Source organism: Bolinopsis microptera, chromosome 7, assembly GCF_026151205.1.
Source record: "Bolinopsis microptera isolate Bmic1 chromosome 7, MBARI_Bmic_1.0, whole genome shotgun sequence".
In the NCBI taxonomy this organism is placed as follows: Eukaryota; Metazoa; Ctenophora; class Tentaculata; order Lobata; family Bolinopsidae; genus Bolinopsis; species Bolinopsis microptera.
Genome location: NC_087078.1, coordinates 9,762,390 through 9,780,349, shown reverse-complemented (window position 1 = coordinate 9,780,349; position 17,960 = coordinate 9,762,390). Strand labels below are relative to the sequence as shown.

The following is a 17,960-nucleotide window of genomic DNA, read 5'->3' as shown; positions in this document are numbered from 1 at the left end:
CATTCCTTTGGGCTGATATAGTGCAAAGGAATATTCCATTTCTGATCTCCAAAGAAGAGATGGCAAAGCGAGGGTTTAAATTAGACCTTGGTACAAGTACGATTGAAGTAGATGGAGAGGTGATCCCTGTTATAACAACCGAGTCAGGTCTGATTGGCATATCTCTATGGGATTATAATGAAGTTGCTATAGAAGAGCAATGTAATCTAGTCAATCTAGATGACACAGTCAGCAGTATTACCAAACTTCATAAGCAGCTGGGTCATTGTTCAGCAGAGAATCTGAAAAAGATTACCAAAAATGCAAACGTACAAGGTGAAAATGTGAACAAGGTGATTGATCAAGTGCTAAAAGAATGTGATGCCTGTGCGAGATATAAAAGAACACCCTCCACACCAGTCGTTGGATTACCTATGGCAACGAAGTTCAATGAGGTAGTAGCTCTTGATTTGAAACAATTTACTGGAATCAATGGTTATGTGATTTACATTGTTGATATGTTCTCAAGATTCTGCAAAGCTAGGGTGATTTCCAACAAAAAGCCAGAGACAGTAATAAAAGCCTTTACTATGGAATGGATTGCAGCAGGTATGGGACCTCCAGGAAAAATATTAGTGGACAATGGAGGAGAATTCGCAAACAATGAACTTAATGATCTCAGTGAACAACTCAACTTTGAAATTTGTGTTACCAGTGCCTACTCACCTTGGTCAAATGGCTTATGTGAAAGAAACCATGCTGTGGTTGACAAATCAGTGCTTAAAATGATGTATGACGGGTTTCCATTGAAGATAGCACTTGCATGGTCAATCAATGCCAAGAACACACTGTACAATGTCAGTGGATTTTCTCCAGTGCAGATAGTGACAGGTCAGAATCCAAACTTTCCTGGGGTATCTTACAACTTGCTACCTGCTAATGAAGGAGCAGATGAATCATTATCAAGCGACATTCAAAGGAATCTTAATGCAATGTATCTAAGCAGAAAAGCATATCTAGAGGCAGAGAATTCAGAAAGAGTTAAAAGAGCTTTGAAAAGACCCTTACGAGATATCAACCAAGACTTTATGATTGGTGATGTTGTATTCTACAAAAGACCTAATATTGAACGCTGGAAAGGACCTGCCAAGATAGTCGGCAAGGAAGGAAAGACTCTTATACTGAGGCATGGAGGACTGCTTATCAAAGCAGCAAGCTGTAGAATTGTGAAACGAGAATATATAGTGAGTGACGAGCACAACCAAAACAATGATGATATCTTGGAAACAGAGAATAGCCAACATGATGAAGCAGTCAATCTTAACGATGATCAGTTTGATGAAGCTGCTGAAAACATAGAAGAAATGCCTATTCAATTTCAAGTGCCAGTGGAAACAGAGGAAATACCAACAGGACAAGAAATTATGAGCTCCTCTCCAATACTTGAAATAGACTCTAAGGTAATTTCCAATGAACAAAAACAACAACTCAAGATTAAGTATTTGGAAACTAGACTTCAGAAAAACGATGTTTCGGTCGGAGATACGGTGAAACTTGTTAAAGAAGGAAAAGAAAATGAATGGGAGACATGTACCGTGACTCAAAAAGGAAAACGGCTTGGCAGAAAAGATCACTGGGTGAAACTTATGACAACCCAAGGTGAAGAAAAGCTGATAGATTGTACAAAGACGGCTATGTACAAAGCTGATGCTGCTATTGATGCAGAACCTGGAGACGATCACGAAGAATGTAATGTTGTGACAATTCCCACTTCCAGACACAATGAAGATGTGGTTATTAAGGCTAAAGTTATTGAATTGACTAACTGGAAGCAGAGAGAAGTATATGATGAAGTCAAGGATTGTGATCAGAATGTCATTACAACAACTTGGGTAATAACAGAAAAACCCAGCACTGAACTTGGAGTTAAAGCCCGGTTAGTAGTCCGTGGATTTCAAGAGCAAAATCAGTCGATTGAAGTGGAGTCACCTACAGTATTCAAAAACACTCTCAAGGTTGTACTTGCTATAGCTGCAAACCAGCAGTGGCAACTAACAACGATTGATATCAAAGCTGCCTTTCTGCAAGGAAATAAAATTGAAAGAAATGTTTATGTCATACCACCCAAGGAAGCTCATGTAGAAAAAGGTTATTTGTGGAGATTGAGAAAGACAGTGTATGGTTTAAATGATGCGGCAAGAGCTTGGTTTATCAGTGTGAAGGGACTTCTTATCAACCTTGGTTGTACTCAATCAGTGTTAGATCCTGCTTTGTTCATATGGAGAACTAGTACTGGATTCGAAGGAATACTTGTGCTTCACGTTGATGATTTCTTAGTAGCTGGTACAAAGTCATTCTTTGATAGAGTTGTAAAAGAACTGACATCAAACTTTGAAGCTGGTAAAATCTGCAAATCAAAGTTCAATTACATTGGTCTATCAGTTGAGCAGACAGAAGACGGTATCCTAGTGAACCAACATGAATATATCCGAGATCTAGCAGATGTCATCAATGATAAAGAACATGAGATATATCATCTGTCGACTGACAGGAAGCTTAGAACAATATGTGGTCAGTTGAACTGGGTAGCTGCTCAATCACGCCCAGATTTGTCATTCATGACGTATGATTTAAATGTAACAAAGAGTGTAGATCCAGTAGAAGCTGTTAAGAAGGCCAATAAAGCATTCAGACGGATGAAAGAGCTCAACGGTTGTTACAACACAAAGTTCTCAAAGTTAGGAGACATTTCTACACTAAAGATTGTGATCTACTCTGATGCATCATCTATGAACCTCGGTGACAAGGTGTCCACAGGAAAAGGTCATCTAATAGTCCTAATGAATGAGGAAGGAAAGATATCACCGTTATCATGGGGAAGTCATAAATGTAAACGAGTTGTAAGCAGCACTTTGAGCGCAGAGACTTTGGCATTCAAAGATACATTAGATCATGGAGTGTATGTCTCTCATCTGATAAGTGAGATCTACTTCGATCAATTTGATAAGTCAATGGTTCCAGTAATAGGCTTTACAGACAATCAATCATTAGATAAAGCTTTGCGATCAAGTAAACATGTTGAAGAAAAGAGGTTGAACGTTGATCTGGCTACCATTAGACAAATGCAGCAGAAAGATGAGATTGAAGTAAAATGGGAAGAGGGAGCTAAACAGCTTGCGGATCCCTTTACTAAAATAACCAGTAACAGTGATAAACTTTTAGTGATGCTAAATAAAGGAGAAATTGTTTCAATTTAATTGGTATTTAATGGTTTTTTAATTAGTGGTAGGTTTTGACGCCAATGAAACAGTGTGCATTTGTTTTTTTTAATTGTTTATAATTTGTTTATAATTACGAGTGACGATGACTTTAATGTATAATTAACCTTTAACAAAAAAAAAAAAAAAAAAAAAAAAAAAAAAAAAAAAAAAAAAAAAAAAAAAAAAAAAAAAAAAAAAAAAAAAAAAAAAAAAAAAAAAACTAACAATATTTACAGGGTTTCACAAGGAATTGGTACCTGTGCATCTCTGTTTTGGTTTTGGATCTTGTGATCTCCTGGGGTAGTGTGGCTCTCCTCTTGGCTAGTACCTACTCTCACCTTGCTCTCAACGTGACAGACTACTTACTTTCTCCTGCTATCTATGGCCGTTGTGAGAACGGGATACAGACTATGAATAGTACAGTGTAAGAAATTGAAAGAATTGAAATGAACAGTATTATTATGATTTTTGAAAAAGGAAGGAAGAAAGAATTGAGAATGTGATGATAGTTTTTGGAAAAGTGATGATGATAGTTTTTTGGAAAAGTTTTAATCTGTTTTAGAAATTGGGGTAAGATGTTAGTATTCTCACTGAGCTGCGAGGGCCACATCGCTGCAGTGTTTCTATTTCTATTATGGATTGTATTTGTATTTATATTCATTTATTTATTTATTAAGATGACTAACCACCTATCTCCATAGGAGTGGTGGGGCTGTTTTTACACTACAATTACTGCCTATCATTGCACCGTCTAACCAGTAAAACACAGGGTACTGTAGATCTAAGGGTTCCCCGTGTAATGTGACAGGCTATGATAGAGCATCTCTGGAGGATGTCCAAGATGAACTGTTTTCGAACATTAAGAACTTCTGCTGTATAAACTGATTAGAACCAGTAATGGTGTCAGTCGAACTCTGCTGCTATTAGATGATTGTAGAGCGTTTTGTCACACTTCAATGAAGAGTGTGGCAAAGCTAACCCGGTCCCCTAATCCTAGGTTAAATGTGATGGCCTCAAGATGAGCCCTTAGCTGTCTAGCTGAGATGACCTGGAATATGGTTACTGGAGGGAGAAGTGCTAAGGATTCTCGCTATCAGTGTGTCCTCACTCCTCATAGTCAGAGTGAGAGATTTGAAATCCCTAACTCTGTCTTATCACGAGCCTGTGTCTAGCGTGTGTCAGCCCTTATGCATTACCTGTCTTAACTGAAAAAGACCTGAAAAGTGGTTACTTGAGGGAGTGCAAAGACTACTAATTATCAGTGTGTCTTTGTAGTCAGAATGAGCGAATTGGAATCCGTAGCTCTGTGGTGGGTGACTTCGTTGGGACCTAAAAGCCGAAGGAGAATTTCTTGGTGATTTAATAGCTCTTAGAGCTAGGTATCTTTGTCTAACGTGTCGTCATTCGTGCGTGTACTATCTGGTATCCTGATATCTGAAAGAGAAATTTCCTGATGCTTGGTAGCTGTTAGTGTCGACTTCCTGGTTCCTATGGTAACTTTGAGTTGGCAAGTCCCAACCTTTGTACTCAACAAGAGAGCACACCACCCGTTACTGCCAACCAGGCCACACCACGCTGAGGTTCGGAGAGGATTTCGTGACCCTTAGACTAAAGTTATATGTATGACCACACCCTTTATCTCACTTGTTTTAAGATATCTCTGCTTCTGATAAGAGCTAAATTTTCGTCTTGTGTATTTAATTTTAAATGATCATGGTTTTAGAGTCTTCAGACTTCGGGTTGTTGTGTTTTCAGTTCAGACCCCATTTTTACACTCTCACGAGCATCGATTGACACACTTCATACAAGATATCTCAGCTTCGGTCTTTTGATGGGAAATAAGTGGTCATCTTGGTCATTACAATGGTTAGAATCATCTCAACGAGATAAACAAATTGCTTGATAATTTCGTCATTTTTGTTTTACATAGGTTTGGCGCCATCGTTTTAGAGCATATTCTTGATTTCATGACCTATAGTAACATAAGATAGTGAAGTTTCTAAAATTTTGACAAACACGAGTATAAGCAAATCAATGTTAATTGATCAATGATGATTATGTTGTAATATAATGACCACATGATTTTTTCTTTCGTGAATTTTCACATCCTTTTAAGACCTACTTTTCAGCATTTTTGATGGACATTAGGATTCGAAAGATATGTCCAATTTGTAAGACGACAGGACGTAAACCGCTTATTGTCGGAAATGATGCTGGTAATTCTACAATAGCAAAGAACCTCCTATCTCATCACGTGAACCACGGGAGTGACATAGACCTTGATGAGATAGGATGGAGCGGTTTACGTGACGACCACGAGTCGATAGCCAACTTTTTGAACGAAATCAAAGCATCCTTTCACCAAGCATGCAAAAAACGTTACCAGAAGAAAAACGAGACAGCTACCGCTTATGCCCCCATAGCGGCAGCTTCTCAATTAAACGAGGAAGAAGTTATCCAGCAAGTCCAAGCCCTTCAGGATACCCTAGAAAACAGCAATGATTTAGCAGCAGTAGGCAATCCAATTGTTGCTACAGAAGATGAAGTAGAAGAAAGTGACTCGGCCAATACCCCCTCAAGTGAAGCCAGCCAATGGACACCAGGGAAACGGCTTATCGAAGATGAGGACCTTCCAAGCACTCCAAAACGTCCATGTCACTTACGACGAGTGAGGCTGATGAGAGCATTGCTTGCTAAGATAGAAAAAGGAGGAATTTATTCCCGCACTCAGCTCTTTAGTTTGTTTAATGAACTTGTATCATCAACTCTATCAGATAGATACAAGGACGAAGAACTTTTTCACAATGAAATATCATTTTTGTCTTCCGTGAAGACGCATATAGGAACAGAAATTGTAATTGAACATGATGGGTCGTGGCGTTATGTCATGATCTGTTCAAAACAAAACCTTCATGGTATCATGAAGCAAGCCTTTGAGAAGGAGCAGGGCAGTAACTCTATTCATGTCGACCTCCAACTTGTGCGGAACTCGATTGTTAACTGCACATCAGGCGGTAGATTCGCTGGATCGTTTTCCGAGGACATCATTGAACAAGTTTCTGCTCCAGTAGATCTTCGAAAGACGGTCAGCTACTTGTGTTACGGGGTGTCTGACGTGGAGTCTTTTGATATTTTGAGTATATCAAACTCAATCTATTACAATCATCGGAAAAGACCTGATGTTCTAAAAATGGTAAGTTACATTTGAATAATATTGTAATGTTGTAATATGCTTCCATCACTCCTGTAAGGAGTAGATGATATGAAACATAACAAATGATGTTCAAATCTTATTTGCAACACGACCGCAAAACTTTCCATAAACAGTATCACCTAAAATACATCCGTTTGTTCTGACCAGCAATTTAATGAACGATTCAATAGTTTCTCATTTACTTTCCATCCAGGATCCATTGTATAGAAGGAGGGCTGCTGAGCACGAGACCAGTACAACTCATTATATGAGTTTGAAGTTATACGGAGACACTCAGCGAGCTTCCGTCATGGATCCTCTGACTGCAACTATGCTATTCAGCAAGTCTTGTTGTGTGAAACAAATATTATATTGACTGCTAGTAAAATAGACATTTTCAATTTTAAATTTTAAACTGTATAAGGATCTCTCGATTCGATTTAGAGTCTGATTTTTTAGCTTGACTAAATGACTGTTAATCTATATTTTAATTGAAATAAATTTCGATCAAATGCTCCGTTTATTTTTGTTTTGAAAACACAAAAATAACAGAGAAATACTCTCTTCCATTAGACATGTAACTTAACCTTCAGTTTGACATCTGTACTGCTGTTACTCCTACAGCTGATGCTAGGGAGGAGCTTACCTATTACACTGACTAACGTGCGAACATGTGCGTTACTGGGTAAATCTGATATTGTAACGCGCGAACTAATAATTTGTAGACAAACTAGCGCGCCGGGAACCATGCGGAATACAGATTGTCTCTTTACGTAATTCAAACTCTGATGACAAAATAAATTGATTGTGACTGTAATAATGGATTAAAAATTACGGCATACAGCAAATCTTGTGTAAAAAAATGTGATAAACAATATGCTGTAAAAAAAATTCGTCAAAAACTTTAAGAACACGATGCCCCGCCCCATTTTTTAAATGGTCATTTTTGGAACTTTGACGGGCTATAACTTTCGCTAGGAACAGCCATTTGCCCAAAACTTGGTACCAAACGACTCTACTCAATGAGACCTTTCCAATGATGTATAATATGTTGGGTTTTGAGACATAAAATGTTCACCCGCAAGTTGATGCTCTTAGTACATACACTATAATAGGGAGTAATTACCTTACAAGACTTTTTCATAACGTACGAAATGCGACGGTTTTCCCGAAATTTCGCCATATTTTCGGACCGCCAAAATTTCGGTCGTCGTAATAGAATCCGTCGCATTATTTTTAGCTTATTCCAATAATTGTGGCTTCATCGATTCATTTTGTTCTTGAAAAGTTAGTGATATGATGGTGGGACAAATAAACACAATATTCCATGATGAATTTAATGTCAAGTAATACGTTTTAAATTTACTGTTTACAATAAATTATATTTATGTGCTAACATAAACGTCTTATAAGAGACTAAGTGAAGATAAACAATTTAATACCAAACTCAATAAGTGAAACTGAAAGAGTCGAGCCGGACCCCTTAGAGGAAGATGAAGAAATCGATTTATAAGTTTCATTTTGTTTCAACATGATTTTACCGATTTTTAGAAAATTTTGAATTTCCTTTGTGTCAGAAAACAAAATGATGAAAAATACCCTTATTTTCTGTGACGTCCGAAATGTGACGGTTTTTGTTCAATTTCGCCATATTTTCGGACCGCCAAAATTTCGGTCGTCGCAAATTGGTCCGCCACAAAAATGTCTTGTAAGGTAGATATAAACTGCAGTACAGCTGTACTTAAACCCACATTCACATTTCACAAGCATGCAAGCTCACCTGGTCCAATTAGCGGGAAACGGAGAACAAGCTCTGGTGACGTCACAGTCACGTGCCCTCAGGCTCATAATCACGTGACCTCAGATCCAATCAATTGGGTTCTTGCCTGGTCAGCCCCCTGTCACCCGATCTTGAGGTGACGTACGACACCTCGTTAACCCAATAAATGTCTGGAAGGCTGCAAATTTTCACATGCCAAACTTACAAGGGTCTTACGGACTACGGAGTTGTGCGAGATAACGATACATAGAGGCCGCAGAATTATGAGGACTATCAGATCCTGGTGGAACCTAAGCGATCCATGATATCATGACAGGCCCTAAACCCCGCTAAACAATACGGGAATCGTTTAGGAGCTGTCCAATTAAGGTGTCGTGTCACGGTGTCACATAATTGATAATCACCCAGTCAATTTTGTTAACGAGATACTCATACACAAAATGCTTGATTTCTAATCCGTTTTGCCGTCCAATTAGGCGTCCAACAAGTTTAGAGAAAACAATATAGGCGTTTTAATATTGGATGGGCGTGGTCTAAAATATTCGAATTTTCAAATTTTGGTGACGGAATCCTCGAACAAGAAGGTACAGTATGCCATCTGCAAAGCAACAGCTCTCAAATATAAAACACGGCGGAGGTATAAGACCAAACGTTTGCACACTGACTTTTGGCCCACCCTGTATATGTATGTTGACTGGTTATAAAAAGCGAGACACATATTTTGAATGTGATTAAGTATTATTTTTGGACTGGCACCGCTGCAATTGTGTCACTCCCACTAAATCATTCGTCCAAATTTAATTTTGTATTTATTTTTAGGACTATATATACAAAAAATATTGTGATGATTATAAAAATAATATTTGTATTTGTAACAGCAATTTTTAGTGATTTAAGTGATTATTTGAACGGACATTAATTGAACGCTGGATGCCCTGCCCCTAGCGTTCATTTGATGTCCGTTTAACTTTAAACAAGGTCCGACAAGGTATAGTTTAATGAATTATATTTACCGAATGCCTTCGAGTGTTCATTTTATTATTTCTGTTCACGCAATGTCCGGTCAAATAACGTCCGATAAGATATGTTTTAGTTCAGCATTTCCCTAGTATAGTTACTAGTTAGTCCTAACGAAACACTAAAATGCAGAAATTCATGGTCCACCGGTAGTCCTTAAAGGGTTCCCGTCCCTTATGGGATCCACGAATTGAGCAGACAAATCTTAGAGATCGTGTTGACTTCGTGAATAATGATGTAATTATACAGAGTTGCCATGTGTGATGTGAACTCTAATTTAGATCTAGTCTATTTCTAAGTCAATTAAATTCCATCCATCGATCACATTGCCAAATAATCGTCACGGTGATTGATACTTTGTTGCAGTTTTGAGAAAGCTGTTATGAACTCTTTTCAAAACAAAGGTAATAACTACTTTTTTGCTTTTGGTGGTTTTTAGTTGTGCATAATCTGTTTCAATTCATGGTTCCTAAATCTTGCTACTCTTATTTCCCACGGTGCTTCAAGTTTGCATGTTAATTACTTGTTGACATATAAATATATAATTATAGTGGTCAGATCGCTCCAAGAACGCCATACCAACAATCCAGACAAGTCGTCATGTTTTTCGCGATATAGTATGTTCAGATGGTCTCACTCTCAAAAAGTTTGGAAACCCATAAAGCACGCCGGCTGACTTTAACACTTCCCAGACGTCGATTAGATATTAATTTTAAATCTGCAGTACTACACGTACAGCAGATATTCTATTTCCGGTATAACTAGATTGAATATTTAAAAATATCTGAATTTGTGATTGTTCGTAGGAACTAGGAACTTAAACTTGAACTATGTTTATATGTGGGAAACAGGCTTTTAAACATTTTTTAATTTAAGAAATCACCAAGATGTAATTACTATTAGATCGAACGCAGAAATTAGATCGAACGCGAAATTAGATCGAATGTTTTTGAATTTCCAGTAAATATAACTGATAACGGGATTAGCAGGGTTACGGATCCTAAGAGTAAAGCTGCGTTGTGGGGAGACGACACCTACTCGACATACTTTAATTCGAAGAGAGAACTTTGACTGTCGAACTAGGGTATAATGTTACCTGAACTCTAGTTCGACATGTGCCGAAGTTCGACTAAAGAATGGGACAGGGTGAACGGGATATTCATGAAAATACATTTTTTTAATTTAGATTAGCTTTCGAGTCAGTTTTTTTCATTAAACAATTACAATTTTGAGCCATATATGAAATTTAATAATTTATAAATAGATAAACACTTCATTCTATAAGCACTCATAGTCATATATCCCACACAATTACTTCAAAGTACAATTTGTTGAAGTCACTGACCCTATCTCACAAATGAAATGAGACATAATTCGATTCTTGCTGCAGCTTTAGCATTCAGTTAAACAAATATTTCTTGCCTAACCTGTTTTTATACTTAATCATTTTTAACTATTTCTCATCACATACTGGTATATATATAAGTGTATCGGTATGTGATTTACTATTGGCACGCTTGCTCTTGTGTTGGACCATTTCTATCCTTCCAAAACCTGTTTTCACGGTTAAACTTGTCCTTGACCCTGGTCATTATTAGAAACACCCATAAAAGTTCATTTTTTGGAAAAAATTTAATAATTTCATTTTTGTTTTAGTTGCGCATTTGATTTTTGTTATGCGTATACAAAATCGATACGGCAGCTTTAAATGAGATGTTCGGCGAACTCCTAGCTCACTCACTAGACTCAGTAGGACTAGGAGTGATTGAAATGCGAGGAACAATTAATTGAGGCTAACGAATTTATAGCCTCATCACTTTTCAAAAAGAACTTTCTTATGTTACGTCCATGATATCCAAGTTGCAAGTATAATCCATAGTGATTATATTTGTAGCGCAATGCGTTACTGGGCCGCGCCGCGCACTCAATTATGCTTCTCGAAACCACAAATTCAAAACGGCGAGATGCGCTACTAGTACTATATTGCATACTGTGTACTAGGCCTCGCCGAGCTCGGCCGAGCTGCGATGAATTGTTATTGTCAATTAAAGATTATACTTGTATTGATCGGGATCTAATTCTTTAAATATTCAAGGTGAAAATGAGGCTAATGGGTCACATGTGACATGGGTAATCCGCTCATACTCATAGTCCTAGTCCTACTAATCAGCCGAGGGGGGGGGGGGGGGGGGGAGGGGGTGGGATTTTAAATGATTACAATTACGCTAGTGTGTAGTGGAATTTTGAGACTACATACTAAACGAAAATCATTCTCAAAAATTCTAAGGAGTCTTCGATGAAGGTAGAACTAGATGATGAATAATGGCGAGAAGTCTTCATTCCGCACCGGTAATTCTCCTATAGCAATAGCATTCAGTCCGTCAAACAGCTGCTCTAACCAAAGCTCTTTCGCTTGCAGTAGCGCGCGACCGCCGAACAGCATAATAATTTAAATACCCCCTGATCACTCCCCCAACCCCCCATCATTGATTTAACGTAAAACTAAAATGTGAACGACCTCTTATGTAAACACTGCCCAATACCTGATAATATCAATTTACTATCCGGTTTGCCGGATTCTGCCGGACCAAAACCAGTGTTTGGAGGGTCAAATATAAGGCAGCCGGCGCGGAACTTGTCGGAAAATTTAAATTTATATCCTTATTTTTAGACTTTTGTCATTATCAATATTATGTGAAATTACACAATAAGATAAATTTTCCAATAATTTTTAGCTTAGCTAATTTTCGTTTAATCTTCAACCAAATAAAAGTCATAATTGAAATTCTGATAGGCAAGCAACAAGCTGCAAGTTGACTGAGCACTTTTTGCAACGTGCATACGGGGTTCCTCATTCCTTTGAGTAGTATGACCAGACCGATGATGTTTTCTGTTTAGCAGTAGACATTATAGCCAAGGGTAATATATCGAATCAACGATCTACAAGCAGTACTACTCGAGGCCTCCCCAGGCACTGGTAATACGAGCTCGGGAGCGGGAGCTCTCGATACGGGAGGTACGTATCGAGAATGAGTCGGACCTTAATTGACGATGTCAATTAATCGCAGCTCGGCGCGGCACAGTAACGCATCTTTCCGATCTAGCGATTGTGTGCGCGGCGCGGCACAGTCATGCTACTCTGTTCATTATTAGCCAAAAACATTTTTTTGGTTTTTCAAAGTTTAGTGAAAAAAGTTTTGATTTTTACTTTAGGGATTCGAGTTAAAATGTGACAAAAACAAAAAAAGGATTTCAAGATTTCAAAAATACATTTAAAAAATGAAATATCCGGCAAAAAATCCGGCAAAATTTTTGAAACCGGAGCCGGAGCCGGATATTAAAGTCCGATATCCGGCAGGATCCGGATTCAGCCGGATATCCAGTCGGTTCCTATTCCAGTTCCTACATTCTATCTACTTCTAGTTTAATTTCGTTGTGGTTCGCTTTTTATTTTGTCAGCTTTCTGTTACTATACACAGTTTCTACAGCACCAATTTTTGTACCTTATCGGAACTGGAAGTTATTTGACCGGACATCATATGAACGGACATAATTTTGAACGGACATTGAAATGAACGCTCGAAGACATTAAAAATCCGAAATTTTCTCATTACATACGTATAACCCGGTATAACCACTTAACTATTTTAATTTCAACGTAGCTCTGCATGCAATTACTATAATCACTGCTAAAATATTTCTTTTCGTAGTGACAAGATAATGTCGGTTTATGGAAACTACTCCAACAAGCTGTTTAACGACCTATGGAACGATATAGCACCTGGGTTTTACAACTACGGCAGAATATCACCTGATGTAGATGTCGATACCATCCCGGACTTGAAAAAGGCAAACGAGGATATGATAGAGTATATTATCTCAAACCAGGGGATAGGACCAGACTCCAGGATCCTGGACTTGGGATGTGGGAAAGGAATGTACACCGTGGGAATTGCTAAACGCACGGGGTGTCACTTTGTAGGGACTGATATCAACCCGAAGTATATCGAGGAGTGTGAGGAGCTGGCTAAGACCCACGGAGTCAGCCACCAAGGAGAGTTCCTGATTTCCCACATGACCGGACCAGCAGCTGAGATAAAAGACCAGACCTACACCCACATCATGGTTCTGGGGGCCATGTACTACGCGCACGGCAACCTTAAGAAATTCTTGGATAACCTTGTCAGTTGTTGTGTTAAGGACACTAAGATCTTCATCTGGGACTTTGTCAGGAATGTTGAATGGGAGCTCTGCAAGGAGGCGAATAGGCACCTGAAAAGACCTCACCCGATTCTAACAAAAGACAATGTTCTGGACCTTTTCAAGAAGACTGGTTTGGATCTGGTAGACTTTGAGGACGCGACAAAGTTCATTATACCAGGGTATAAGATAATGACGAGGGAATGTAAGAAAAGGGATCCTAATATGGAGGTTCTTACATATCCACTGGTGGGGGAAGCTTTTATGGAGGGATTGCTAGCTTATGTGTATTACTGCCTGAAAATCAAGTCTTAGAGATGCTCGTGAGACAATCACCAGACACTTGACTATTCTTTCTAGTTTCACCAGAGTTAAGAAACATTAGTATTACTGAATACGTATAATGGGTTGCATGCTTTATAAAAACGTGTACAAATGCATTGAATTATTGAATTGTTATTATTATTGGTCGATGGTGAATTGTTTTTGTTTTTCTCCAAGTTTTTACTTACTTAGAGATGATCCTGAGACAATCACCAGAATACTTTTTTTATTTTCACCAGAGTTCAGAAACATTACTGAATACTTATAATGGGTTGCACGCTTTTTAAAAACGTGTACAGATGTATTGGATTATTATATCGGGTCTCTATAAGAGGTCTCGACTGCCTAGGCATCAAACCTTGGCAGTCGATAATTTTCCTCTGGCCCCGAATTATTATTATTATTATTCGATGATGATATCTTTGTTTTTCTCCAGATTGAAATGATTAAAAACAATAAATAAGATCAAAGTACAATACAAACCTAAAGTGGCAGGAAATGTTTTTTTTCTGTTTCACAATTCCCCCGGCTGTTGATATTAATAATGATAATTAATAATGATAATTTATTTTAGTCTTCCAATGGTTGTAGATGCGTAGGTGATTAAAAAGATCACCGCTGACTAGCAGTTCTGTGCTCTCACTATTTAAAAAGCCAGGGCTGTGAATCGGAGGTACCCCGCTAGTGCCTCTCTGTCAGTACCTAGTCGAAATCGAATAAGTCGACCTTAGCCTCTCTGCAACAAGTCCTCCTGATGCCTCCACGTGGTGAAGACTGGATACTGGACGATGGATGGTGGTGAACTCCAGGCAAGAATCAGGATGGGCGACGGGTAGATAGCTGACCCCCGGAGAGACAAGATAGGAACGTCAGTTGTCTCTCGCACTCCTAGCCTCTGAAGAAGAGAGGTGCGGAGCATCAGCTGGAGGTATTGGTCATTATATCCTCTGACTTTCCACTACGACCCAAATGATTGGACCACGCTCTGGTGGAAAGGATGACCCCCCATACCCGGGGTAACGGGCAGTCAGGGAGAGGGCTATAGCTCCTGCAAAAGTTTAGTTTATTCTGACACCCTAGCCCCCCTAGCTCGGGACAGGAGTGGCTACCTTCGGGTAGTGTCGGAGAAGAAGAAGACGGAGAAGAAGAAGAAGAAGAAGAACTCACCACATCATTTACCCTGAGCAGACAATTCGATTGGTTAAAGTCTGATAAAAAGTTCAACTCAAGTTGATGTTCCTGCGGTTCAAACCCAAATGTTCCGGTAGCGTGGCTTTGGGAAATGACCATTTGCCACCATGGAGGGGACTCCATGGGGTCATTTAGCTATTTGAAAAACAGCTATGATGAATTTAAACAGCACTAGGGTTAAAGCCCCTAACACGAATCTTGTGGAGGGTCGGCAGTTTTATGACTTGGTTGGCTTAAAACCCAATCTGGGAGGGCCAGGCGATGATGTACTGTCGTACCCAACACAACAAAACAGCTGAGTGGAGTTGGGTTAAAAACATATAAGAGATACGATGATTTAACTTGTAGAAGCTTTCAATAAACATGTGTTAATCGTCGTCAGCTGAATGTGATGTGGTGGACAATGCTTATATGTGATTGAGTGGTGTCAGGGATGGAGGGTGGGGGAGGTGTGGGTGGGAAAGTGAAAATTACAGTACAATATCAGGTCTGTCCGGCGTATTTGGAGGGGCACTGTGAGCAGGAAATTTCGTAGATGGTGTTGGGAGTGAGGTGAGTAGGGGGTGTGGTCTTCGTTTTGGTGAGGAGGTTGCGGAGGGAGGTAGCAGAGGAGTGGGTGACTTTGATGTCGTGTTGTCCGAGTATCTTGGAGATGGGTTTGGATAGGGAGGGATGGAAAGGAAGAGAAACGTTCTGGAGGCAAACGTGTCGTACTGTCTGGAGTTCGTCGTCAAGGTGTTGGGGTGAGCAGATGTTGTGGGCTCTTCTGGTCAGTGATCGGATGACTGCGTTCTTAGATGAGTTGGTGGTGCAGGAGGAGTACTTGGTGTAGAGGTTGGTGTGGGTGGGTTTTCTGTAGACTGATGTGGATTTGTCAGGGTGGATGAGAACGTCAAGGAAGGGTATAGTTCCGTCTGTAGAGGGATGTTCTTGGGTAAAGTTGAGGTCTTCAGTAAGGGAGTTAAGGAATGTAAGGAAGGATTCTGCGTGGTTTCTGTCCCTGAAAGATCCAAGGCCGTCGTCAACGAAATGGGAGTAAGTGTTCGGAGGGTCAGGACATGAGGATAAAGCTAAGGTCTCGATTTCAGCAAGACGGATTTCAGCTAGTTCAACAATGAGGGGGGATCCCATTGTACCACCTTCGTCTTGGGAGTAGAAGGAGCCGTTGAATTCAAGGTATGAGTTGTCAAGGCAAAAGTTGATAAGGGAGCCTATGGTGGTGGTGGTGACATTGGAGGGAAGACGAGAGGGGTTCTGTTCAAAGGAGGAGATGACAGTTTTGAGGGCTAGGCGCATGTCACAGGAGGTGTACAAGGATTGGACGTCTAAGGAGGCGTGGTAGTGGAAGGAGGGATTGAGAGAGGAGTCGAAGCGATGTTTGAAGTCGGAAGAGTCTTTGAGGCGTAAGGGGTTCTGGGCTAGGGGTTTGAGGAAAGATGCGAGGACTTTGTGGAGGGCTTGGAGGGGGGTGTTGTAGAAGCTGACTACGGGACGGATAGGTGCGCCGGGTTTGTGTATCTTAGGTTGTCCGTAAAGTTGAGGCCATCTAGGATGTAGGTTGCGCATCTTGTGGTATAGGTCGGTCGTGATCTTCTTGTCGGTGTGTAGTTTCTTGAGGACTTTCTGTAGTTTAGTGGTAACGGATTGAGTGGGGTCTTTCGTTAAGAGGGTGTAACTACCTGAGGATAAGTGGTCGGTAACTTTGGTTATGTATTGATCGTGAGTCAGTACAACAGTGGCGTTGCCCTTATCAGCAGGAAGAAATTTCAATTCAGATTTCTTAGATTTTAAAGATTTAAGAGCGGTACGTTGTTGTGGAGTCAAATTGTCGGTGGTCATGTCACGTTTATTGTCAAATTTAGATAATACAGAGGTGACCTGATATGTGGCTGAGGCTTCCATGCCTTCTCCTAGTTGTTTAGTGATATTCTGTATGAGGGGAGCCAGGTCGGGGGTAGGATCTGAGGTGGGTGTCGGGACGAACTTCAGTCCAAGGGAGAGGACGTCAGTTTCAGCTGTGGAGAGGGTCTGTCCAGAGAGGTTGATCACTGTTTTGGCTGTGGTGTCTTTCTTGGGGGTAGGTGAGGTCTTGAGGAGGGGACCATGAAATGTGGGAGAGGGTATGTCGAGCGTTTTAAGAGTGTCGTAGGGTGAGAGGAACGGGGTGTCGTATTCTGAGAGTAGTACCGCGAACTTCTTTTGGTGAGTAAGGAGTTGTTTTCTGTGGGTGTATGAGGATTTTTTGGTGTTGAGGTGTCCTAGTTTCTGAAAATATTGAGGGGTTATGAGTGATTCTATGTGTCTGAGGTTGTGCTCATAAGTGCGTTTGTGTTGTGCATATTTGAGGCGATAGTGGTTGAGTCTTTCAGTGATGAGGAGGTTAGATGCGTGAGTGAGGACTTCAGTTGAGCGTTTGGTGGATAGTGGGTTGGTGAGTCTGAGTCCCTTAGGGATGAGTGAGTGATCACGGCAGGCTTTCAGGAATGATATGTGACATGAGTTAATGGCCATGTGTTCTATGCTGTGAGAGGTGGTTTTGGCCAGTGTGGATGCATGCTGTCCAAATAGTGATATGAGTGAGTCATTAAATGAAAGTTGGGTGGTAGGGTTGATGTGTTGATTAGGTGTTTGTGTTGTAAGGTTGGTGTGTTGATTAGGTGTTTCTGTGGATTCTGCACTGTTTGCTGTCTGATCCATAGGGGTGGTGTTGCGTATCAAAATAAAACTGAGTGGAGTTGGGTTAAAAACATATAAGAGATACGATGATTTAACTTGTAGAAGCTTTCAATAAACATGTGTTAATCGTCGTCAGCTGAATGTGATGTGGTGGACAATGCTTATATGTGATTGAGTGGTGTCAGGGATGGAGGGTGGGGGAGGTGTGGGTGGGAAAGTGAAAATTACAGTACAATGTCAATAAAAATTTAGTCTTCTGTTGAGGTTGAGAAGGAAATGCCAGATGGTCTGGACTTTAAGGATTTGGCAATTTTAGGAAGAATGGGGTCCCAGAGGGAAC

General features: G+C 40.0%; 2 protein-coding genes across 2 annotated transcripts; one reads left to right on the top strand and one right to left on the bottom strand.

The window, feature by feature from the left end:
* The first annotated feature begins 12,949 nt into the window (after positions 1–12,949).
* LOC134818674 (uncharacterized) lies at positions 12,950–14,100 on the top strand. Its single transcript, XM_063828313.1, has one exon. It carries the CDS (start codon positions 12,950–12,952, stop codon positions 13,742–13,744), a length of 795 nt encoding a protein of 264 aa, XP_063684383.1. The 3' UTR covers positions 13,745–14,100.
* Positions 14,101–15,427: 1,327 nt separating this feature from the next.
* On the bottom strand, positions 15,428–17,641 carry LOC134818673 (uncharacterized). Its single transcript, XM_063828312.1, has one exon. The coding sequence runs from the start codon at positions 17,639–17,641 to the stop codon at positions 15,428–15,430; it is 2,214 nt and encodes a 737-aa protein (XP_063684382.1).
* Between the last annotated feature and the right edge of the window lie 319 nt (positions 17,642–17,960).